This window comes from Arachis hypogaea, chromosome 8 (assembly GCF_003086295.3).
Source record: "Arachis hypogaea cultivar Tifrunner chromosome 8, arahy.Tifrunner.gnm2.J5K5, whole genome shotgun sequence".
NCBI classification, from domain to species: domain Eukaryota; kingdom Viridiplantae; phylum Streptophyta; class Magnoliopsida; order Fabales; family Fabaceae; genus Arachis; species Arachis hypogaea.
The window spans coordinates 34,437,138-34,462,647 of NC_092043.1; the positions used below are offsets into that span (position 1 = coordinate 34,437,138).

The 25,510-nt window shown below is 37.9% G+C and overlaps 3 protein-coding genes across 3 annotated transcripts; all 3 read left to right on the forward strand.

The window, feature by feature from the left end:
• The first annotated feature begins 1,677 nt into the window (after positions 1-1,677).
• Positions 1,678-2,372, forward strand: LOC112707157 (signaling peptide TAXIMIN 2). Its single transcript, XM_025758773.3, has 2 exons — positions 1,678-1,925; positions 2,050-2,372. Exons 1-2 carry the CDS (start codon positions 1,807-1,809, stop codon positions 2,171-2,173), a joined length of 243 nt encoding a protein of 80 aa, XP_025614558.1. The 5' UTR covers positions 1,678-1,806; the 3' UTR covers positions 2,174-2,372.
• On the forward strand, positions 2,057-7,190 carry LOC112707159 (uncharacterized). Its single transcript, XM_025758774.3, has 4 exons — positions 2,057-2,145; positions 3,395-3,748; positions 3,846-4,288; positions 6,589-7,190. Exons 2-4 carry the CDS (start codon positions 3,584-3,586, stop codon positions 7,025-7,027), a joined length of 1,047 nt encoding a protein of 348 aa, XP_025614559.1. The 5' UTR covers positions 2,057-2,145; positions 3,395-3,583; the 3' UTR covers positions 7,028-7,190.
• Positions 7,191-21,059: 13,869 nt separating this feature from the next.
• LOC112707160 (uncharacterized) lies at positions 21,060-24,985 on the forward strand. The gene is made up of 2 exons (XM_025758776.3): positions 21,060-24,090; positions 24,241-24,985. The coding sequence occupies exons 1-2, from the start codon at positions 21,498-21,500 to the stop codon at positions 24,630-24,632; spliced, it is 2,985 nt and encodes a 994-aa protein (XP_025614561.1). The 5' UTR covers positions 21,060-21,497; the 3' UTR covers positions 24,633-24,985.
• Positions 24,986-25,510: the final 525 nt, after the last annotated feature.

Genomic DNA, 25,510 nt, shown 5'->3' on the forward strand with positions numbered 1-25,510 from the left:
AATAATTGAATATACTAGATATTACGTATGTAAATTAATATTTTATATTATTAATTATTAATAAAAGTATTAATTCAACGATTAAAAAATAAAATTTGTAATTTTTTAATAATTAATTTAATTAAAAAAATAATCTTTCAAAATTAATTTCACTATTAAGTATTAACCCACCATTTCACCGTCAAGAGAGACATGCGCAAATGAGAAAATCGAAATGATTATTGTGGAAACGCGTGAATGTGAATGTACTAAGTACTAACTCATTAAGAATGAAGCCAGTCAATGTCAGCAGACGGTGGCCAACTAACAACGAGTTCCATTAAGAGAAACATAGAAGGAAACTGCATCGCGAATTACCAATATTAACCTCCACCAACTAGATACTATGATTACTATCAAATTCGATAATGGTAGCCTCAAATATCAAAACAGAGGTGGCAGTAGCATGCAACAACTGAAAGTTATCACCACATAGGCACATACTATGGTAATTTTTAGTATTTAATAGGTAATTTAAATTTTTTATATTAGATATTTATTAAAATGATCTATTTTCAATTTAAATAAAATTAATATTTTTTTAAAATTAATTCAAAAAAATATTAGTTATCTTATTTTAAAATTAGTTTTAGTTTTTTCAGCAGCAATTATATTAATTAAAAAAAATTTCAATTATGAATATCAACCAGAGTTAACTTTTAAATTTTAATTGTATAAGAAGTAAATTTTTAAATAATTATTTAGTGATATATATAGAAAGAGAGATATTTCAATTGTATTGTTAAAAAAAATTACTCAATTTTTTAAAAATATAAAACCTAAAAAATTATTTAAATTACTATTTTTGTATTTTAATTTATAAATTAGATATTTTGAAATTAATATGTAGATAAAAAAAACCAATAGTATAGAATACATATTGAAATACAAAATATACATTAAAATATGTTAAATAATATATGTATTTATACACAAATATATAATAATTAATAGATAATTTAATAACTGATTTTTATATACACATAATAATTTTATTATAAAAATTATTATTATGTTATATATATTTTGTTTCTACTGTTAAAATTTTCTCTATCTGTTATTGTGTAGCGAATATTACAAAAATGAAAAAATAAAAAATTAATTTAAAATAGTCTAAAATTATTTTATTTTATATTTCTTAATTAATTATGCTTTATTTTATTTTATAATTTTTAGTTACTGTTAAAATAATTAAATATTTAAATATAATAAATATATAATTATAAATATTAAATTAAATAAAATAATTTTAAGATATTATCTCTTTAGTATTATTAGTAACAAATTGGATTAACTCATTTTCATGGATTTAAAGTCTCCTTCTGTTATATTTCCACCTGCGAGAGAATCAATTTTCCCTTTAACCAATAATTAGTTATATTTTATCAAAACGGTGAAAGGCTTTTCTATTTCATGGGATGAAAAATTAATTTAAGGTATATAAATCAATATAAATTAAAATCGTTAGCCTTCAATCTTTTCCCATAAATTGGATTAGATATGATTTAAGGTATATAATAAGATAAATATATAAGATTTGGGAATGAGGGCATTTCAGTCATGTTCCGTAGACAACAATTAAATTGTTACTATATATATAGGCGGTGTCTGCGTCATGCTATTGCCTATTATATATCATGCTTCTTGTTTAGAAAAAATCAACCCGTTTTGGTGCACCAAAAAAATTCAACACAACACGCTTTGTGCCTTCTATAAAGTCAATTTCCACTTCTCTGATTCTTCTTCTTATTCACATATTCAATTAAGATGGGAGATTATGATGAAGATGGATGCCAATGCCGGCCATTGGGTTTCTTGATCGGATTACCCTTTGCTCTATTGGCCTTGGTTTTGTCTGTTCTTGGTGCGATTATCTGGGTTCTTGGGTATGTAAATCTCTCTTCTAATATCTCTGTTTTATATTCATATATATGTAATTAAATTAAAGACAGAAAACATGTGTCGTTTTTATTTAATTTGTTTTTCTTGATTGGAATGTATGTAATGCAGAACAATACTGAGTTGTTTGTGCCCATGCTGCATCTGCTGCACCGGATTGGCCAATTTGGCAGTGAGTCTTGTGAAGCTTCCGGTTCGAATTATTAGGTGGTTCATTCACCAAATTCCTTGTTAGTGATAGTTTAGCTGTTCCTAGTCATTCTTTGATGCTTCATTCATTCACCAAATTCCTTATTGTTAATTACTTAGGCTCATTACTATGTAGTCATTACTAAAACTTTGATCCTTTTCATCATTGGATTCTTTATTGTTTTGTAATAGAAGGCAGTTTCAGACTTTCCTGCTTCATATTTGATATCATTCTTTTTCTTTTCTGTGATCTTTTTATAATGCATGACCGCTCTCCGTCTCCTCTTCTCTCTCAAAATGCTCATTTTTCTGTGACGTTCAAGTGCTTGTTCAAAATTATTACAATATCTACCCTTAGCATAAAAGTTTAACACATTTTGATTATGTATAGAAAATTAAAATTAAAATTTATTTTTAATCAAAAATAAATTTATTTAAAATGAAAATAGTGTGATTAAGAATAAAATTAAAAAATAAATTTATTCAGAATAAAAGTAATTGATATAAATAAGAGTAATTTATTAAAATATAATTAAAAATAATTAAATAATTATATCATAAAAAATTTGATATTATTAAAAAATTAAAATTTAAAATTTATTTTAAAGTTAAAAATAAAATTTAATTTAATTAAATATTAAAAAAATTGGTATATTAAAAATAAAAAAGATATAATTTATACTTTAACATATATATATATATATATAATTTTTTTATTAAAATTTATTATCATTTTAATTAATTTAATAATTCTTTTAAAAATAATATATTATTTTTATTCTTAATATTTTTATCTTATTTATATATCTAATATTTTAAAATTATCTTAATACATATTAAAATAATTTTAAAATATTAAAAATTTAAAAAAGACTATTTAAAAATTAAAAATAACTTTAAAATTTAACTCGGTTGAAAAAAAGAGAGATTATAGTCTAGATCATATAAGGAGTTTTTTTTATCTACAATGATAAAATTCGTCGTAATAAAGTAATAAAGTAATAAAGTAAAAATTCAAATGCACGTGAAATTAATAGATGAGAATCGTTAAATAATTTGACTGATTTGACTAAATTTTTATGTTAGGCTCGCAATTATCAACTTTATCTAAAGTGCAGTTTCCATCAAGTAATGATATACATTTGACTTGGATTTAATATCTACAACTCTGTAAAAAAACATGAAAATTGATTTTGTGAAAATTCTTCAATAATTAACTAACAAATGAAAATAATTAAAATTGAAGAGTAAAACTTGTGGATTTCAGATTTCTAGAACATTCCACAGCATTCTCAAACAATCGAACCATACTTCGAACACCTCCCTGAAATGTCACCATACCCATAAACCCACACGGAAACCAAGCGCTCTGAATCCCCCCACCGCAGAAAAACAGAGGAAGAAGAAAGAAAGAAAGAAAGAGAGAAAGAGAGAAGAACATCAACCGCCACCGAACATGGGCGTGGACTATTACAAGGTCTTGCAGGTTGATAGAAATGCCACCGAAGATGACCTCAAGAAAGCTTACAGAAAGCTCGCCATGAAATGGCACCCCGACAAGAACCCCAACAACAAAAAAGAAGCTGAAGCCAAGTTCAAGCAAATCTCCGAAGCATATGATGTAAGCTTTAGTTTTTTTCTTTATCAATGGGTATTTCAAAATCTCAATTTTTTTCTGTATTCAATCAACCCCAAATGATTTTTTTCCATCTGAGTAGGTGCTGAGTGATCCTCAGAAGAGAGCAATCTATGACCAATATGGGGAAGAAGGTTTGAAGGGTCAGGTTCCACCACCTGATGCTGGTTCTGGTGGCGGTGGATCCACCTTCTTTTCCACCAGTGACATCCCGGGGTCGTTTCGGTTCAATCCTCGAAACGCCGATGACATTTTTGCTGAGTTTTTTGGGTTTTCAAGCCCCTTTGGTGGCATGGGAAGGAGCAGTGGCGGTGGCATGAGATCAAGGTTCCCTAATGGGATGTTTGGTGATGACATGTTTGCATCTTTTGGTGAAGGAGGTGGTGGAGCAGGGGTGCACATGAGTCAAGGTGGTCCACGCAAGGCTCCCCCTATTGAGAACAAGCTTCCCTGCACCCTTGAGGAGATATATAAAGGCACCACTAAGAAGATGAAGATCTCCAGGGAAATTATTGATGCTAGTGGGTGAGTTTTTGATCTTGCTTCTAGTAGCTTTCATTCTTATAATGCTACATTTTGTGCTAGTTGTTTGCTTGGTTACTACTTTGTTATGATAGTACTCGATAGTAGACACAAGTAATTGAGTTCGTTGTTGGGTTTTTACTTTTGATTAGAAACAAATTGGCCTTATAGCATGACTTGCTTTTTCTTGCTCCTTGTTTGGTTAATTTATTCATTAACAAGATGCTCTTATGGCTGCTGTTTGTATCTGATATGTACCAAGTAATTTGTGTAAAATATACAGTTCAACTAATACTGCCGGTTGGATCTATTGTGTGGATAGTCTTTTTTAAGTGCTGAATTGTATACTCTTCATTATTTATTTGTCCCTTTGTTTGGCTTTTTGTTTTCTCAGGTGTGTTTTTTATGGTTTTCATGTGTTTTGGTTTGATGACTTAGGAATGTGGGATATAATATGCCCAACACTTATTCTAGCTTATATTGATCTAGAATTTGTCTCGTGTATGTTGCTATGTGCCATTTCTTTCTTTGTTTATAAAGTACTTTGCTAGATAATGAATAACCTAAAAGGATTCCTTCATTAGCCTTAGCATCAAATATACCAAGTTGAATTCTCTCATCATAGACATTTCAAACTTACTCTGCATAAGATTAGAAATAAACTCTTCGCATGCATCCAGTTCTCCTCACCAATTGTAGCCTTTTTGTTCAAAGAAAAAGTTTATGGATTGTAGGTATAGTTATGATATGTGACTAACGATTGATATATAAATGAATTATGCTTTACAAATTATGAATTATAAATTTTGGAATGCATTTGATGTCAATTTAGAATTTTTAATTTTATTGTTTTGAGTTATAATTCACGAAACAGGCTTTTCAAATAAGCTCGTGGGCTTGTTGGGCTTTAAACAGGCTGGGCTCGAGCTTGAAATAAAGCCTATGAGAAGTATCAGGCCTAGGTTTGAGCCATCTATTTACATGGACTAGGCTCGTTAAAGTTGAAGCTTGGCTTGGCTTGGCTCGGTCCATTTCCACCCCTACCAAGGTGTCAGAGATCTCCACTATATCAAGTTTCTAGGATGCTAGAGATTTCCACTATATCATCAAGTTTCTAGGATGCTTGATAAACCATTACAACAAACGAGCACTTGATGTAAAGTGCTTTTCTAAATGGTTTTCTTCAAGAAGTTTATGTTGAGCAACCACCGGTGTTGAAGAGACTTCAAAAAACCGGATCATATTTTTAATCGGAAAAAGAAAATATAGAGAAGAAAAGATAATGAAGGTTCTAGTAATTATTTAAACGTGCCACAATAACAGTACATTGTTCCCTGTTAAGCTGTGGAATAAGCAACTGCTGCATTTATTAGGTTAGGGTTTTAGGCAGCCTACATTACACCCTTCTTCTGCAGGCTCTTTCCCAGATCCTGCGTAGTGCAGGATGCAGGTGCGTGTGCACCAGGCTGCCCCTTTTTTAACTCTGAACATTTGACTTGGAGCCAAGTTGGTGGTTTCTGCATATAGTAGTATTATTGTTTCCCGGGTTGCAGTAGCCATCGTACTAGGAGTTTTGAAGTCTTTTTGGTGTTATAAATTTTCTACATTGGTTTGTATAATTGCATGTAGTTTAACCGTTGTATGGTAAATTAAGATGGCTTATCTGGTTGTGGAAATATGATCTCTTGTTGTGGAAATGCATAAGCTCTAGCTATTAGTAGTTTATAATCTAGAACTTGCAACATGTGCTGGAGTTCAATTCCCAGGGAATATGACATAATTACATAGTTTTTGTTGGAATTGAAACTACCAAACATGCTATCATGTAATGTTATACTTGTTTAAAGCATTATTAATTTCATGGTGCATTACAATTTCTATATTCATTACCTATACTCTTAAGAACCAGATTTTGTGGGATATATTTTTAAATCATGTAGCACAAACACTTCCTTAAGTTGCTGTATCTGTGTTTGACATATTTTGGACACGGCACTCCATTGACACTCGTATTGTATGTTTGTGTTCCCCGTGTTGTGTTGTGTTGTGTCTATATCCTTGTTTGTTTTAGTATCCATGCTTCATAGTTTTCGAGGCACTATCTGTTGTAACAATGTTTTTCATATGACTTGTTCTTGTATATTGCACATATGAGACCTTCCCAATCTCCTCTCAATCTAACTGGTATGGCATATTGCTTTGATGGATATATGACTGACGTTTAGTTATTATTTTACCTACTGAAAATATTGGAGCATCTTATGAAATATTGTACTTTTTTTTTGCTTTCCTTGCGAGTGCAGCAAAACCATGCCAGTGGAGGAGATCTTGACAATTAATGTCAAGCCTGGTTGGAAGAAAGGAACAAAGATCACCTTCCCGGAGAAAGGAAACGAACAACCAAATGTAACGCCTGCAGACCTTGTTTTCATTATCGATGAGAAACCACACAGCGTCTTCACTCGTGAAGGAAATGATCTGATCACAACTCAGAAGATTTCTCTCGTGGAGGCTCTAACCGGATACACGGTAAACCTTACGACGTTGGATGGTAGAAACTTAACCATACCCATCAACAGTGTCATCCATCCAGATTATGAGGAGGTCGTCCCAAGGGAAGGGATGCCGCTTCCAAAGGATCCGTCAAAGAAAGGAAACTTGAGGATTAAATTCAACATCAAGTTCCCAAGTCGGCTCAGTGCCGACCAGAAATCTGGAATCAAGAAACTCCTGGCTGGTTGAAGCATTCCGTACTTGGCAGTCCAGCGGCTTTAGTTTATGAAAATGTACATTAGTTACAACAATCTTGAGAGGAGGCAAATGGAAATAATTTGGTTTGGTTGGTTATCATCATATATGTATTCTGGAATTTGGAACATAGTATAGTGATTGAAATTTTTGGTAAGATGCTATCCTCTTCCTGTATGATTGCTTATTAGCTGCTGAAAAGAATAGCTTTCTATTATAACTAGCAACTAGCAGTTGATGTGGCATCAACTTAGAAAACGTTTTCCTTCCAAATTTGGATCAACAGTTGAACATTAACCACATTTGTGCAGGAAGATTTAGTTAGTTTAATTTTATTGCACTGTAAGTATAACAAAACATCAAATAAAATTCATTTACACCAATACACCATTAACTAATTATATTTTGGGCTTTTGCACCGAAAGAAAATTAAGGTCAGGTTTGGTAAAGTTGTTTTTCGAAGAGGTATTTGCCCTTTTCAAAAACGCAAATATTTTTATTTTGTATTTGATAAATAAAAAAGTTTATGTGTTTATATTTATAGTTTTTAAAAGTTAAGTGTGTTTTTGAAAGTATCTAAGAGAAAATTTTTTAAAGTTGGTTTGTTTTTATCAAAATTAAAATGTTTGATATAATTTCATATATTAATTAATAAATATCTAAATTTTAGAAGTTATAGTATTTTTAAATTTTAAATTTAAAAGCATCTAATGTTTATTATAGTATTTTTAAATTTTAAAAATTGTAGTGATCACATTTGTTGTTGTTTACGTTTATTAAAAGCCATTTATAATTTTTACCAAACACAGATGCTATCATTTTTAAAATGTTAACTTTTATAAGTGTTTTTTAAAAAATAAAAATTTTACCGAATTAAATCTAAGTCTAATCTTTTTTTTAACTTATGTCAATTTTTCTGTTTTAAAAAAAAGTAGAAAAATTGAACATCTAAAACTTAGAAGATATATATTCACAATCTATTTTTCAAGATTTTGAAAATCAATTATGAAACTCGAAGAATTAGAGCTAGAAGTTTAAATGTTTAAAAATTTAACAGAGGTTTAATCGAAATTGAATTGAATATAATAAATTAATATATTTATGCATTAAATATATAATTTAAATTTTTTAAAATTTTATTATTTTAAATTAGTTAACTATTAAAAAATTAGACCAATTCAATTGATTAACTATTTATTTGATTGATTTTTTGACCAATTCAATGCTGATTAATTTGTATCATGAATCGGATAAGTTTTGCGGCCAGTTTTGACTGACCGTTTTAATTCGATTCTTTTGGTTAGTGACTTTTTTTTTCTCAAAATTTATTCAAATGGAAGGACATGATAATGCTTTTACCAATGTCGTAATTAACAAATTGAATCATAATTATTACATCAAAATTGGGATAGTTGGGGCAAAATTGGCCAAACTACTCTAAACTCTAAGGTAGCGTTTGGTGGAGAGACAGAGACAGAAAGACTGAGATTGAGAGACAGAGACTGAGAGATAGGGATTGAAACAAATCTCAGTATTCTGTTTGGTGCAAAATGGGAGACGGGAATTGAAACAAGAATGAAACTCTAATTTAATTTGCACAAAGGGTAAAATTGGAATTAATTAATTGAAATGAAAGTATTTAAGGTATAAAATGTTATTAAAGTTTCAGTTTCCATCTCTAAAAATTTCAGTCCCCTGTGTCCCTACTTTTTGGAGGTACTGAAATACTGAAATTTTGGAGACAGAGACAGAAATTTTAGTACCAGTCTCTGAACTAACAAACATAATACTGAATTTCAGTCTCTCAGTCTCTGTCTCAGTACTTGAAAACAAACGCTACCTAAAGAAACTAAAATAAAATCATTTTTACATTTCATTTACCCAGCAATTACAATCATTGGCCTTTTTTTTTTGTCAGTGAATTGGAGAACCAATCATCAGCCTATTTATAGTATTTTCTATCACAATTAAGTCTACTTCTCTCAATTGGGCCTATTTGGGTTAATGTCATAACAAGTTAACAAACTATATCTATAGAAAGTTAGAAACGAAGAAACCTGGTCTAAAAGTGTTATTTATGGTGTTGATACTATATCATAAGAAGCACAAAAAGTAAAAAAATTGATTGCTTCATTTTTATTAGGCAAACCCTATACCTTTAAACCAAGTTGTGTTATTCTAGTAATTATCTTACTAGTCTATTTAAATAAGTGTTATGAGTTTAAATTTCGTTTTGTGTATACAGCAATTTATTGACCAGCAACAAACCCTTAAATGAAGCTCAGTACTACGACAAATTAGTCCTTGATTTACCAAATTAAAAAATACATTAAAAAACCAAAAAAAAACACTATTTTTTCTTGGACATTAACTTTTACTTGTTATAGTCATGTGCTGAGTATGTAGCGTTTGGTAGCATATACACATCATCAGTTAAATACTGATGGTTCAGTTCCGTATGCAATTTCATAAATAAATATAATTGTTTTGAAACTTAATTAAACAGCCCTATAATAGAAAAGATATTGAACAGGATCATGACAGAAAATACATGTTATTATTTTGTTATGTACAAAAAAAGAATTTACATTCTCATGACATTCATATTTAAAAAAATTATAAAATGCATTATGTTATTTACATCTTGATTTTTGGCGTATCAAATATATCTATTAAGTGCATAAAAGAATGACTATGACAAGTTTCTATCTTGATCCCTGCTTGAGAGACATTTGTTCATTTTAATTTTTGATTCCGTGGAAAGAATAGGCATAAGCTTCATGTTTTTATTGAATTTAAGTTGCACTTATGTTGAGCGTTGAAAATACTTAGTGTGATTTATACCTAATAAAAACAAGGCCTAATCAATAATTAACATATATAATGTATATGTGAATGTGCATTGAACCTGTCGTTCTCTTAGTTTAATTCTATGATTCTACAGTGATGTATGTTTGCTACATTTAATTTGTGATTTGCAACATGTTACATGCCAAGAAGCTAGCGTCAATCTGAATCGTATGCAAAATTCTAAGCTGTACTTTTCAATAATCAATATCATAGTGGCCTTTCTGGGCACCAAAGTCGAGTCAAAAAGAAAGAGTTGGACCTTGGAAATTTGTTTGTGATGCCTAATCATACATCAATAACAATCATTTGAAACTAAGAGTAATTTTGTCAATCCCATTATTCAATTTAATACTCATATATTCATTAATTATGTGCCTCCATTTAGTGCATCGCCAGTATTTGCAAAATTTCAACACTCTCCACTCTGGAAGAATTTGTCGTAAAGCATAAACATATTCATCATCATGAGCATCTTTATTTTGTGTGTGAAACGGATATAATTTAGGTACATTACTATTTATATTCATTTTGCAATTTATTCTAAAAAGAGACTCGCTAAATATCTTAACTATTCTTTTAAATATAAATTTTACATATATTTAAACGTTAAGAAACACAAAGGTTATATAGACCTGAAAATTACTAGTCCTATGCATAGACACTAGACAGCATCAGTTACACATATAGCTTCGAATTTTTTGATAAGATGTTTATTGATTTAGCAGTGCACCAACTCAACTGTTTAATCATATGACATGAAGACGTCTCAAAATTGAATACCTACTACGACAGGGTTTGGCATAATCACCTTTATCGCTTCAAGAACGTTTACTACACCAAATTAATTTTACTAGTAATTTATTTTGTCTTTAACAGTGATAACAAATATATAATTGTTACAAAACAGTAAAAAAATTAATGATTAGAAATTATTATTTTTCCGGGACTTACCTAGAACCGGACGGTGATCGGGCTTGTTTGTGAGGCCCAAGCGTTGGAGGAGTGTGATCTATGACTTGGTTTACGTCTGGGAGCCGCCTCCGAGTTGTGTATGTGAAAGAATGGGGGGGTGGTACCTGCAAAGACACTCCAATGCCTAAGTCAGCAAGAGTGTGAGCAGGTCTAGAGAGTATTGGGACTTAGAGATACCTGAGGAATGTCAGTGTATTTATAATGGTGAACCAATAACCACCGCTGAAGTAGTTCCGCCTTTTAAGGTGGATAACTGTTCCTTTATCTTATGGAGGTTGAGATATGGCTCCTAGAAGTGGGTAGAGAGATTTTAGGGGTAGTTACTCATTTGAATGAGTGATTATCTGCCAGCTAATCTTCGTCCCCGACTTCTTTAGGGTTAGTCGTGATAGGAACCGACTTCATAGGGAGGAGGTCGGTACAAGGCGAAGCTCAACCTTTTTGGGTTGGGCCTTTTGTTGGTACCTGGGCCTTATCGTTGGGTCAGGGTATGAACAGTGCCCCTACTCGAGCCCAATTTCCTTTAAGATTTGGGTTCGAGTATTCTACTCGGGGTCGTAACCGACTTGTGAGGGAACCGACGTGATTTGTTTGTAACCGACGTGAATTTTCGTGACTTTTGATTTTCACAGTTACATCTAATCAAACGTCGCGTCCATTAGGGGTGTGCGTAGGCATTAATTACCTTGGTAACGGTGCATTCATTAATGACCGCTTCCATTTCTACCATTATGCCCCTAACGTGCTTATAAATGCTTCCCTCTTCCTTCGTTGTTTCGTTTCTTCGATTTTTCAAAATTTTTTCCCTTTCATCTGTTCGTGGAACACTTTCGTATCTGTTCGTGGGATACTTTCGTTGAAGGCTTTCATCTTCCTCTACTCCTTTTCAGGCAAATTTTGGTTCTTTCTTCCTTTTTATTAAGTGCTTCTGCATGCCTTTTATTTTCTTTGGAGAGGGAGAAGGTGACGTCGTAGGTTGTTAGATTTCATGCCCCTTAGGAACTCTCGTTTTTTATTCTTTTTTCTTTTTCCTTTGTAGGTTTTCATCATACCCTAGGGAAAAATGTCTTCTGTAGAAGTTCTTGCTCAGTGGGTTGATGTTACGGTCCTGGGGGAGGAACCCTTGGTCAATGCCGAGTTCATCACCAACCTTCGCACTCATCACCGTATTTGTACTTCTGAGGAAGATGAGCCGAAGTATGAATTGGTAGTCCCGGGTCTGGAAGACCGGGTTTGTTTTAGGAGGGATACTGAGGAGGTCCCTCATTTTTTCTACATGTATGAAAGCATGATTACCCGTTTGGGTGTTTTTCTTCCATTTTCTGATTTTGAAATAGCTGTTTTGCGTCACTGCCGAGTTGCTCCTACCCAACTTCACCCCAATTCTTGGGGTTTTCTGAAAATTTACCAGTTTATCGGCCACGCCTTAGATTTTTCGACCTCTTTGAGGATTTTCTTCTATCTTTTCCATATGACCAAGCCCTTCAGTGGGCTAAATAACAAGCAGCAATGGGTGTCTTTCCGAGCCATACAAGGTCGGAGAGTTTTCACCCTTTTTGATGAATCCTTCCATGACTTTAAAAATTATTTTTTCAAAGTTCAAGGTATAGAGGGTCACCACCCCTTTTTCTGGATGAAAATTCTGTTCCTCGCTTTCCTCTGTATTGGTTGGAGGCCTCCCCCTGCCAGAAATATGGTTTGGATGACTTGGATGAGGTGGAGGCAGCCATTGTGGGGTTCCTCCGAGAAGTGTGGGGGAGGGCCCCATATCTGGATACCAAAAAATTTCTCCAGGGTTCGCCGTCCTTTGTCCAGGCACAATTAGGTAGCCTTTGTCTTTTATACTTTGTTTCCGACTTGTATCTTGTTTTTCTGACTTGTCTGAATTTTTTGGCTAATAATTGCTTTTACAGAGATGGCGAAGAAGAATTCCAGCGAATCTTACCAGAGAGTCCAGGAGGTCAGGGCAAGATCTCGCGCTAAGGCTGGCGGTGCCAGGGTAACTAGCTCCTCTCTTCCTCCTCCTCCTCCTCAAACTTTGGGGACCCCTTCTTGGCCTATTGTTATTTCCTCCTCGGCTTCTTCTCAGCCGCCCCCTCCCCCCGACCTTCTCCTGAGCCAGAGAAGAAGAAGCATAAGACTTTAGAGTCTTCCTCTTCTTTTGAAGGTGAGGCTAAGGTGGATGCTCCTGCATTTGCCCAGAAACACATCTATCCCCATACCCGTATAGGTATGGATGATGTTTCTGTCCGGAACCACCTCACTATTCTGGCTCAGGAGAGTGTCAGGGTGGCGGCGGTGTGTACCAAGTTTCTTGATGTTTTTGAGAAGACTCCTCTTAGCTCTCTGGGTTCAACTTCGAGGGTTGAAGAGTTGGAGGAAAGGCTTCTCATATATCAGAAACATGAGAAGGAGTTGAAGGAGGAGGTCGCTAAATTGAGGGAGGAGAGGGATGATCTTCGGGAGAAGGGGAGCAAGTTACAAGCCCAATGCAATATGGAGGAGGGCTTGAGGAAGAAGGCGCAGGAGAGTTATTCAAGCTTGTTCAAGGATCTCGTGGAGGTGAGGAAGGACTTGTTGAATTCTCGGACTGCTTACGCCGAGTTGGAGGACTCTATTGCTGAGCGAGCCGAGGAGGCTTGGAGGATTTTTAAGGAGCAGGTCGGCGTCCTTGCTCCCGATTTGGATCTCTCTCCTTTGGACCCTGACAAAATTGTCATTAATGGGGCCATTGTGTCTCCTCCCCGACCTGTATCTGAGTCTGAGTTGAAGACTCGGGGTCAGAGAATCATAAAGTCTCCTCCCCGTCCAGACAATGCTCCGAGTTCTTCCGAGACTCTCGAGACTTCTCTTCCAACTCCTGTAGGTGCCTCTCTCCCTGGTCCTGATGGCACTCCGACTCCTCTTCCTGATTCTGGTGGTGATCCTACTACTCCTGGTGGTGATACTTAAAAAATTTGTTGGCTATATAGGGGCCCGGCCTGTGGGTCCCCCCTTTTTTGAATTCTTTTTATATCTGTGGTAGTAATGGTACACTGACATTTCTCTTGGCCTTTTAAGGCCGTAAACAAAAAATATTTAAAAAACCCTTTTTTGGATAAGGGTAACAAAAAAATATTTATAAATACCCCTTTTTTGGATAAGGGTTTAAGTTATCTTTTATGTGCATGCTTTTCTATTTTTGTTTGATACTTTAGAAAATTTCTCCGACCTTTTTCTTGAAAAACCTTTTCTTTGGCTTGTCTGTCTTTATGAGCTTGACAGTCTTTTGGCCTTAGGTTTTTTCGATCTCTCTTTTTCACTATTCCTTTATACTCAACTTTGTGGTTTATTGAGCTTTTATGTCTTAGGTTATTTTTGCGATGCGTTTTTCTTCTACTCGGTTTTTCATTTCGATTTACGGGTCGAAATGTTTCCGAGCTTCTCTACTCGGGTTTTCATTTCGACTTATGAGTCGGAGTGTTTCTGAGTTTCTTACGATCAACTTATATAACCTCTTTACACCGACTTGTACCTCGTCGTTTTATCCTGACGACCATCTAGGTCAGTTCATGGGATTTTCACGTTTTGTCGAGCTTAAGTCGGCGCGTTTCGTAGAAAAGAAAATAAACGAGAAGGATTTTTTATGAGAGATATTTGAAAAAGATCTTTATTTATTTGAAAAGGTACTTTTTACTGCTACTAAGGGCTTTTAACAACTTATTCCCCTTAGGCTCTACTATGATGCCTCGTTAAAAACCCTTTCTTCAGAAAAAACCCTTTGTTTTTTGGAAAAAAATCATGAAGTAGGGAAAAGAGTGCATCAGGGAGTAGAGTTCGCTTTTAACTATAGTACCTTTTCATGTTGCAAGCATGCCACGACCTTGGTAACTCGGTGCCATTTAGGTCGGTCACCTTATAATAACCTCTTCCTAGGACTTCTCTAATCTTGTATGGTCCCTTCCAATTAGCAGCGAGTTTTTCTTCCCCTGATTTATTGACTCCAATGTCGTTTCTGATCAAGACCAAGTCGTTTGAGGTGAAGCTTCTTTGAATGACTTTTTTGTTGTACCTGGTGGTCATCCTTTGTTTCAACGCTGCTTCTCTTATCTGGGCTTGCTCTCGGACTTCGGGAGTAGTTCGAGCTCCTCTTTGTGCCCCTGTATGTTTCCGTCCTCATCATGGAGAATCACCCTTGGACTTTGTTCGCTGATTTCTACTGGTATCATGGCTTCTACGCCATAAACAAGTTGGAAAGGTGTTTCTCCAGTGGTAGATTGTGGCGTCGTTCGATAAGCCCATAATACTTGTGGGAGCTTTTCTGTCCAAGCTCCCTTTGCTCCTTGTAGTCTTTTCTTCAGCCCTGCCAGTATGAATTTGTTGGCTGCCTCGGCTTGTCCATTGGCTTGTGGATGTTCCACCGAAGTGAGCTGGTGTTTGATTTTCATGCTGGCCACTAGGCTTTTGAAGGTAGAGTCAGTGAACTGGGTTCCGTTGTCTGTAGTAATGGAATGGGGTATTCCAAACCTTGTGATGATATTTTTGTAGAGGAACCTCCGGCTTCTTTGGGCTGATATGGTGGCCAATGGTTCTGCTTCTATCCACTTTGTGAAGTAGTCTATTCCCACGATCAAGTATTTGACTTGTCCTGGGGCCTGGGGAAAAGGACCTAACAAATCCATTCCCCATTTTGCAAAGGGCCATGGAGAAGTGATACTGATGAGCTCTTCCGGGGGAGCCACATGGAAATTTGCATGCATCTGACATGGTTGACATTTTTTCACAAATTCTGTGGCATCTTTCTGCAAGGTCAGCCAGTAGAATCCAGCTCGGATCACTTTCCTGGCTAGTGACCTTGCTCCGAGATGATTTTCGCAGATCCCACTGTGAACTTCCTCTAACACCTCGGTGGTTCTTGAGGTCGGTACGCACTTTAACAATGGCGTTGATATCCCCCTTCTATAGAGAATATTTCTCACCAAAGTGTAATGTTGTGCTTCCCTCCGAATTTTCTTGGCCTCTTTTTCCTCTTTGGGAAGGATGTCGAATTTCATGTATTCGACCAAGGGGTTCATCCATCTGAGGTTTAAACCGGTTACCTCAAGGACCTCTTGTTTGTCTTCTATTTTTACCACGGAGGGTTCCTGGAGAGTTTTCTGGATCAGACTTCTGTTATTCCCTCCTGGCTTGGTACTTGCTAACTTGGATAGGGCGTCTGCTCTGCTATTCAGATCCCGAGCTATGTGTTTGACCTCGGTTTCTGCAAAGTGCCCAAGGTGTTCCAGAGTTTTTTCCAAGTACCTCTTCATATTTGGGTCCTTTGCCTGATACTCTCCACTTATCTGGGAGGTCACCACTTGTGAGTCGCTGTATATCATCACCTTTGTAGCACCGACTTCTTCTGCCAGCTTCAATCCAGCAATCAGGGCTTCATACTCGGCCTGATTATTTGAAGCTGGGAATTCAAATTTGAGGGAAACCTCTATTTGGGTTCCTCTTTCATCCACCAATATTATGCCTGCACCGCTTCCTGTTTTATTTGAGGATCCATCTACATAGAGTTCCCATGTAGTTGGCTTTTCCTCTTGATCTCCTGCGTATTCTGCAATGAAGTCGGTGAGGCACTGGGCTTTAATCGCCGTCCGAGTTTCATACCTCAAGTCGAACTCGGAGAGCTCTATTGCCCATTGAACCATTCTCCCTACGACATCCATTTTGTGGAGGATTTGCTTCATGGGTTGGTTCGTGCGGACTCTTACTGTATGAGCTTGAAAGTAAGGTCGTAGCCTTCGTGAGGCTACTACTAAGGAGTAGGCAAACTTCTCTAGTTTGTGGTATTTTAGCTCGGGTCATTGTAAAACTTTGCTGATGAAATACACTGGATGCTAGCCGACTTCGTCTTCTCTTATCAGGGCTAACGCGACAGCCTTGTCTGCTACAGATAGATATAGGACGAGGTCTTCTCCAGCTACAGGTCGGGTCAGAATCGGAGGTTGGCTCAAGAATCTTTTGAACTCCTGGAATGCCTCCTCGCATTCAGGAGTCCATTCGAACTGACATCCCTTTCTCAATAAGGAGAACAGTGGAAGGGATTTTAGTGCTGATCCTGCCAAGAATCTGCAGAGGGCTGCGAGTCGGCCATTTAGCTGCTGGACCTCTCTTAAACAGGTCGGGCTTTTCATTTCCAGGATAGCTCTACATTTATCGGGATTGGCTTCAATCCCTCTTTGTGTCAGCATGAACCCTAGAAATTTTCCCGCCTCTACCGCGAAGGCACACTTTGCGGGATTTAGTCTCATCCCGTGTAACCTTATGGTGTCAAAGACTCGCGAGAGGTCTAACAAGAGGTCGACTTCTTTCTTGGTTTTCACCAGCATGTCGTCGACGTATACTTCCATTAGGCTCCCAAGGGGGGAGCAAACACTTTGTTCATCAGCCTTTGGTATGTGGCCCCTGCATTTTTTAATCCAAATGGCATGACCACATAGCAAAAATTTGCTCTGGGTGTGATGAATGATGTCTTTTCCTGGTCTGGCTCATACATCGGGATTTGGTTATACCCCGAGTAGGTGTCCATGAACGACAAGTATTGATACCCCGAGCTGGAGTCTACTAGGGTATCAATACTTGGTAGTGGATAAGGGTCCTTAGGACAGGCCTTATTTAAGTCGGTATAGTCGACACACATTCTCCATTTGCCATTTTGTTTTTTGACTAGCACTACATTGGCTAGCCATGTTGGATACTTGACTTCTCTGATGAAGCCGGCTTCTAGGAGCGCCTGTACTTGTTCTTCTACTACTAGGGCTCGTTCTGGGCCGAGCTTGCGCCTTCTCTGTTGCATGGGTCGGGACCCCGGGTAGACCGAGAGTTTGTGGGACATGAGCTCGGGGTCTATCCCGGGCATGTCGGAGGCCTTCCAGGCAAAGAGATCGGAGTTGTCTCTTAGGAGCTTAGATAACCCTTGTTTTAGGGTTTCCCCTAGGTTGGCTCCTATGTGAGTATTTTTTCCTTCCTCTTCGCCTACCTGTATCTCCTCGGTTTTTCCTCCCGGCTATGGTCGCAGCTCTTCTCTAGCCCTTGCACCACCGAGTTCTATTGTGTGAATCTCTCTGCCTTTTCCTCTCAGGTTTAGACTTTCATTGTAGCATTTCCTTGCCAATTTCTGATCTCCCCTTACCGTTGCTATCCTCGCTGGGGTCGGGAATTTCATACAAAGGTGGGGAGTGGATACCACCACTCCGAGTCAATTAAGGGTAGCTCTGCCGATTAAATCATTATATGCTGACCCTACATCGATGACTATGAAGTCTACACTCAGAGTTTTTTATTTTTTCCCTTTTCCAAAAGTGGTGTGGAGGGGCAAAAATCCCAGTGGCTTTATTGGCGTGTCGCCTAATCCGTATATGGTGTCGGGGTAAGCTCTTAATTATTTCTCATCCAACCCTAGTTTGTCAAAAGCGGGCTTAAAAAGGATGTCCGCTGAGCTTCCTTGGTCTACTAGGGTTCTGTGGAGATGGGCATTTGCTAGGATCATAGTTATTACCACTGGATCATCGTGTCCAGGGATTATTCCTTGCCCATCTTCTTTTGTGAATGAAATGGTAGGGAGGTCGGATGATTCTCCTCCGACTTGGTAGACTCTCTTGAGATGCCTTTTACGAGAGGATTTGGCGAGTCACCCTCCCGCGAACCCTTCTGAGATCATATGGATATGTCTCTCCGGAGTCTGCGGTGATGGGTCTCTTCTATCCATATCGTCTCGTTTTCTCTTCCCATGACTGTCCGACCTTTCTATGAGATATCTGTCAAGCCGACCTTCTCTAGCCAGGTTTTCTATCACATTTTTAAGGTCGTAACAGTCATTTGTGGAGTGACCATATATTTTATGGTACTCGCAGTAGTCGCTGCGGCTCCCCCCTTTTTTATTTTTAATGGGTCTGGGAGGTGGCAGCCTTTCGGTATTGCAAATTTCTCTGTATACATCCACTATAGAAACCTTTAGAGGGGTATAAGAGTGATATTTCCTTGGTCTATCGAGGTCGAGTTCTTCCTTTTTCTTGGTTTCCCTCTCCCTCTCTTTTGTTGAGGGAAGGTGCCCAGGTTGCCAACTCAGATCTCTCAGCTTAGCATTTTCCTCCATGTTGATGTACTTTTCAGCTCTTTCCTGCACATCACTTAAGGAGATGGGGTGTCTTTTGGATATGGACTGTGAGAAGGGACCTTCTCTAAGCCCATTGACAAACCCCATTATGACTGCCTCGGTGGGCAGGTCTTAGATCTCTAAACATGCTTTGTTGAACCTTTCCATATAGGCTCGTAAGGATTCTCCGACCTCCTGCTTTATTCCCAGGAGGCTTGGCGCATGTTTCACTTTGTCTTTCTGGATAGAGAACCTCATCAAAAACTTTCTTGAGAGGTCTTCAAAATTGGTGACCGACCTCGGAGGGAGGCTGTCGAACCACTTCATCGCCGCTTTCGATAGGGTGGTCGGGAAAGCTTTGCATCACATAGCGTCGGAAGCATCAGCCAGGTACATCCGACTTTTGAAATTGCTTAAGTGATGCTTCGGATCCGTGGTTCCGTCATAGAGGTCCATATCGGGGCTTTTGAAGTTCCTCGAAACTTTTGCCCTCATTATGTCCTCGCTGAAAGGATCCTCCCCTCCTAGGGGCGGTTCTTCTCGTTCGTCACGGGAGTTCCGACCTTTGAGGAAGGATTCTAACTTCAAGAGTTTTCTTTCTAACTCTTTTCGTCGTTCCATCTCCTCCTTTAGGTTCTTCTCAGTCTCCCTTTGTCGCTCCCGTTCCTGTTCTAACTGTTCCAGGCGACTTTGGTGGACGTGGACTAATCCCATGAGTTCAGTTGCGTGGGATGGTCCATCTTTCTCCGATTCGCGCCCTTCTGAAGAATTCGCCTTCGGATTTTTGACTCCGGAGGTACCTTCTCTGTGCTGATCGTTGGTTTTCTGGTGAAGGGTCAAGTCTGCGTCATTGTTTCCGGCGTCCAGATTCTCTTGTTCAGAATCTGATTCTACATGACCCTCTTCGAGTGATCTGTCCGCCATCACTGGTTGATCTCTCGGGTCCCCGGGAACGGCGCCAATGTTCCGGGGCTTACCTAGAACCGGACAGTGATTGAGCTTGTTTGTGAGGCCCAAGCGTTGGAGGAGTGTGGTCTATGACTTGGTTTACGTCTGGGAGCCGCCTCCGAGTTGTGTATGTGAAAGAATGGGGGTTGGTACCTGCAAAGACACTCCAATGCCTAAGTCAGCAAGAGTGTGAGCAGGTCTAGAGAGTATTGAGACTTAGAGATACCTGAGGAATGTCAGTGTATTTATAATGGTGAACCAATAACCACCGCTGAAATAGTTCCGCCTTTTAAGGTGGATAACTGTTCCTTTATCTTAGGGAGGTTGAGATATGGCTCCTAGAAGTGGGTAGAGAGATTTTAGGGGCAGTTACTCATTTGAATGAGTGATTATCTGCCAGCTAATCTTCGTCCCCGACTTCTTTAGGGTTAGTGGTGATAGGAACCGACTTCATAGGGAGGAGGTCGGTACAAGGCGAAGCTCAACCTTTTTGGGTTGGGCCTTTTGTTGGTACCTGGGCCTTATCGTTGGGTCAGTGTATGAACAATTATCATTAAAATTTACCACTAAAACTAATTCTTTTTAGTAATTTTATAATACTATATATATAAGTAACTCATCTTTATACGAGTTTTACTAATTCCTATTAAACTTAGTTCATGCAATAATATTGTATACATAGCTATTTAAAAATGAAAAGAGTGGTATAAATATTTAGAAGAGCAACAGTGACTCGGTTAAAAACTTAAAATAGAAATCTAACTTGATTAGTTACTTATACTTTAATTAATGGCTAAGTTGATAAATTAGGAGACAGGTAGTGCTATTAATGGTAGGCCTCTATGAAGACTGAAGAGTCAAAAAAGTTGTTACCATAATTGAATAGTGATTTTCTGGTTTAATTAGTGAGAGGAGATTTTCAAAAGCTAGTCTAACAATATTTTCAAAGCTGTCTGCATTGGTTCAACGTTTTCAACTTCACATGCCTTTCCGAAGAAGTTCGAACCACTCTCCATTATTATTAACAACTACTCTTTTTATTGTTTTCCATTGTGGGTTGACCCAACAGATTAGACTAGACTCGCACTCTGCATCGTATCCATATATCTATGGCCTCAATCTTCTTTTCCCTCCAGTAATTCCTGTGTTTACTACTATTTTTGATTGCATGCATGCATGCGGTTGAAAATGTGTTCAGTCAGATAGCAACATCATTGATTTTTTGGTACCAGAACATAAAGACAAATTAAGGGGTATAATTGGAAAAAGAAAATTTTGCGGAAAAACTTTATTTGAACATATCATATAGATAGACTCGTATGAACCTGCAGCAACATCAATCTCAATCCATGCTCTTTCCGTATGTTTGTATAAAAATAGTTTGAAAAAAAATATAATTAAAAAAAAAGGACTAGAGAGATGTTACTATGTTAGTACAAAAATGTAGTAGCGTAGTGATAATTATAGTAGCATGATGGTGGTATGTCCCTCAGGTGGGTGATGAGAGCACTACTCGTAATTAAATCTCTCGTTTCCCTCTCTCTCTCTCTCTCTCTCTAAACTATAACCGCCATGCCTCTCTTATTCTTCTTCTTCTTCTTCTTTGTTACTCCCACTCTCTCACTCAACCAAGAAGGCCTGCTCCTTCTAGAAGCCAAGAAGCAACTACTTCCATCATCCTCCTCCTCCCTCGCCGACTGGAACCCCCGCGACCCCACCCCATGCAACTGGACCTGCGTCACATGCAACCCCAACACCTCCCACGTCATCTCCCTCTCCCTCTCCTCTCTCTCCCTCTCCGGCCCTATTCCCTCATCCCTCTGCCGCCTCCCCTCCCTCTCTACTCTCTATCTCGACGACAACTTCCTCATCTCCCCTCTACCCTCCACTCTCTCCCTCTGCACCTCCCTCACCCACCTTAACCTCTCTGGAAACCTCTTCACCGGACCCCTCCCTTCTTTTCTCTCCTCTCTCCCCTCCCTTCTCCACCTCGACCTCTCCTTCAACAACTTTTCCGCTTCTATTCCCCCATCCTTCTCTCTCTTCCCCAACCTCCGATCCCTCAACCTCGTCCAAAACCTCCTCAACGGAACCATCCCTTCGTTTCTCACCAACCTCACCACCTTAACCTCCCTCAACTTGTCCTACAACCCTTTTCTTCCTGCTCCGTTACCGAGTGAGTTCGGCAACATGACCAACCTCCAGGACTTGTTTCTTTCCGGCTGCAACCTCCTCGGTCCAATTCCCGCTTCATTGGGGAAGCTATCCAACCTTCGAAACCTTGCACTAACCTATAACAGCCTCCAGGGTGCCATACCGGAGTCTCTCATCTCCGGCCTCACCAGCATCGTGTTTCTCGAGCTCTATGAAAACTCGCTCTCTGGTTCATTGCCACGTGGCGCTGTGTGGAACAACCTCACACATTTGGAAGGATTCGACGCCTCCGGGAACGACTTGACGGGGACGATTCCCTCCGAGTTGACTCGGTTGAAGAAACTCGGTTCTCTCAACTTGTTCGATAACAACCTCGAAGGCTCTCTGCCGGAGAGTATCGTCGAGGCCGAGAGCTTGTACGAGCTTAAACTGTTCAACAACTCGCTCAATGGGTCGTTGCCGAGTCAACTCGGGAGCAACTCGCCCCTGCAGACACTCGACCTCTCGTACAACAACTTCTCCGGCGAGATTCCGGCAGGATTGTGCCGCCGGGGAGCGTTGCAGGAGATCATGCTAATTTACAACTCGTTCTCCGGCAGAATCCCCGAGAGTCTGGGGGATTGCAGGAGCTTGATGAGGGTTCGAATAAGGAACAATAACATTTCGGGAACTGTTCCCGAGGCTATGTGGGGACTGCCACACCTTTATCTTCTGGAGCTTGATGAGAATTCCCTTACTGGGTCGATTTCTACTTATATTTCTGGCGCAAGCAACATGTCAAGTTTGTCGCTTTCCTTCAACATGTTCTCTGGGTCTGTTCCCCAGGAAATTGGGAATTTGGACAACCTTGTTCAGTTTGTCGCCAGCCATAATAGGCTATCTGGTCGGATTCCGACGAGTGTTGTGAAATTGAGTCAGTTGGGGAAGCTTGTGATTAGTGATAATGAGCTTTCGGGTGAGATTCCTTTGGCGATTAGTGCTTTGGAAAAGCTTAATGATCTTGATTTGTCCAATAATAAGCTTGATGGTAACATTCCAAGTGAATTAGGAACCTTGCCGGTGCTTAATTATCTTGATCTTTCAGGGAATCTTTTCTCCGGTAGGATCCCAATTGAGCTGCAGAATTTGAATCTTAATTTGCTGAATTTGTCGAATAATCAGCTTTCAGGGGAGATCCCTAAAGAATTCGACAATGAGAATTACAAGAAGAGTTTTCTTGGAAATCCAGGGCTGTGTAGTTCTTCTTCAGTCTCTGGTCTCTGTCAAAATTTAGGTGAGAAGAAGAAGAACAAGATAAAGTATGATTGGGTTTTCAGGTTCATATTTGTGCTTGCTGGAATTGTGTTTGTTGTTGGGGTAACATGGTTTTGGTTCAAATTTAGGAGCATTAAGAAGATGAAGAAGAAAGTGAGGCCTAACATGTTAAAATGGAGATCTTTTCACAAACTTGGATTCAGTGAGTATGAGGTTGTGAAGTTGCTGAGTGAAGACAATGTCATTGGTAGCGGAGCATCCGGGAAAGTTTACAAGGTTGTACTGAGCAATGGTGAAGCTGTGGCAGTGAAGAAATTATGGGGACCAAAAAACAGGACTACTGTTTCTGAAAAAGATGGTTTTTTTGAAGCTGAGGTGGAAACATTGGGAAAAATCAGGCACAAGAATATTGTGAGGCTATGGTGTTGTTGTAACAGTGGTGATAGCAAGCTCTTAGTTTATGAGTACATGCCTAATGGAAGCCTTGCTGATTTGCTTCACAGTAGCAAGAGAAGCTTGTTGGATTGGCCAATTAGGTACAGAATTGCCATTGATGCTGCTGAGGGGCTTTCTTATTTGCATCACTATTGTGTTCCTCCTATTGTTCATAGGGATGTCAAATCCCACAATATATTACTTGATGAAGACTTTGGAGCAAAAGTTGCAGATTTTGGTGTGGCCAGAACTTTTAGCAGGGTTACCCAAGGTGCAGAATCTATGTCTGCAATTGCCGGATCTTATGGTTACATAGCACCAGGTAAAAAATTAACATCAAATTCACTTTTGTTTACCTTTGATTTTACTTTGGTATAACAATAAATTTATATATGGAAGGTTAATCACTTACTAACTATGTATACACCTATCTTTGATTTTATTAAATTGCATTTTAATGTATGTGATGCAGAATATGCTTACACTCTAAGAGTGAATGAGAAGAGTGACATCTATAGTTTTGGAGTGGTAATTTTAGAATTGGTAAGTGGGAGAGCTCCACTTGATCCAGCATATGGTGACAAAGATTTGGTGAAATGGGTTTCTTCCACATTGGAGCAGAGTGGAGAGGATCAAGTGATTGATCCAACTATGGATGTTAAGTACAAGGGAGAAATCATTAAGGTACTAAACATAGGGCTCCTTTGCACAAACCCTCTTCCCATAAACCGGCCTTCAATGCGCAAGGTGGTGACAATGCTGCATGAAATATCTGCAATTCCCAGAACAACAAGTGGAAAATTGTCCCCTTATTATCAAGAAGAGGCCTCTGATAATGAAAATCATCATGGAAACACGGTTTGATCCAGTTATCCATATATTTTAAGTATCATGTTTAGGGTGTATTTAGATTTAGGTAAAAAATTGTGTTTAGATACATCATCTAAAACATGATATTTAAAATTAGACAGAGTATTTGAAACATCTATTGTAAGATATGGTAAGAGATGGCATAACTAGGTTCAATTTTCATCACTATCACTTTTTTACATATAAAAAAGTTACTAAATGTAACAGTAACTGTAAGAAATATTAAGAGAGAGAGAGAGAGAGATGCCAATTTTAATGTTGCCATTTTTCTCAATTCTCATGAACTGGATATTGTATAATTGAAATTGCTATCATAGTTGGAACTAAAGTAATATTCTTGGATGAAATTTTTAATGGCAAGTGTTAGTCCCGGATTTATTGTCCATATCTTCTTGCCTTGTGTGTTCATCTATGCATCTGTTGCCATTTGCCACTGTTCATTTTAGGAATAGAATCTGATACCCTATATGGTTGACCTATATTCTGACAAATGTTTTGGTGAAACCAATTAGAATATGATTGTATTGTAAAAGTAATTTGAAGGTGTCACGCATCATTTTCATTGCCATAAGAATATGTCGTCACATAGTCTTATCCAGTGAGATGCATATTGCATGGGACTTGAGAATAATAAAGTGTTTTTGTTTGTCATGAATTGTGAACGAATATTCATATGGTTGATTAGATATCGTTTTAGATGAGATCATTTTATAATTGGAGTAAAGTTTTTAATATACATCATCCAAGTACGGGATCAAAATCTTCTTTAAAGCAAAAACAAATTCATGTCCCTTTCTGTATTGCATCATGCATATTTTATGTTTTGTCATTGTCCCCTCAGTTTTTAAAGTTGTACTGATAGTTGTTTTAAT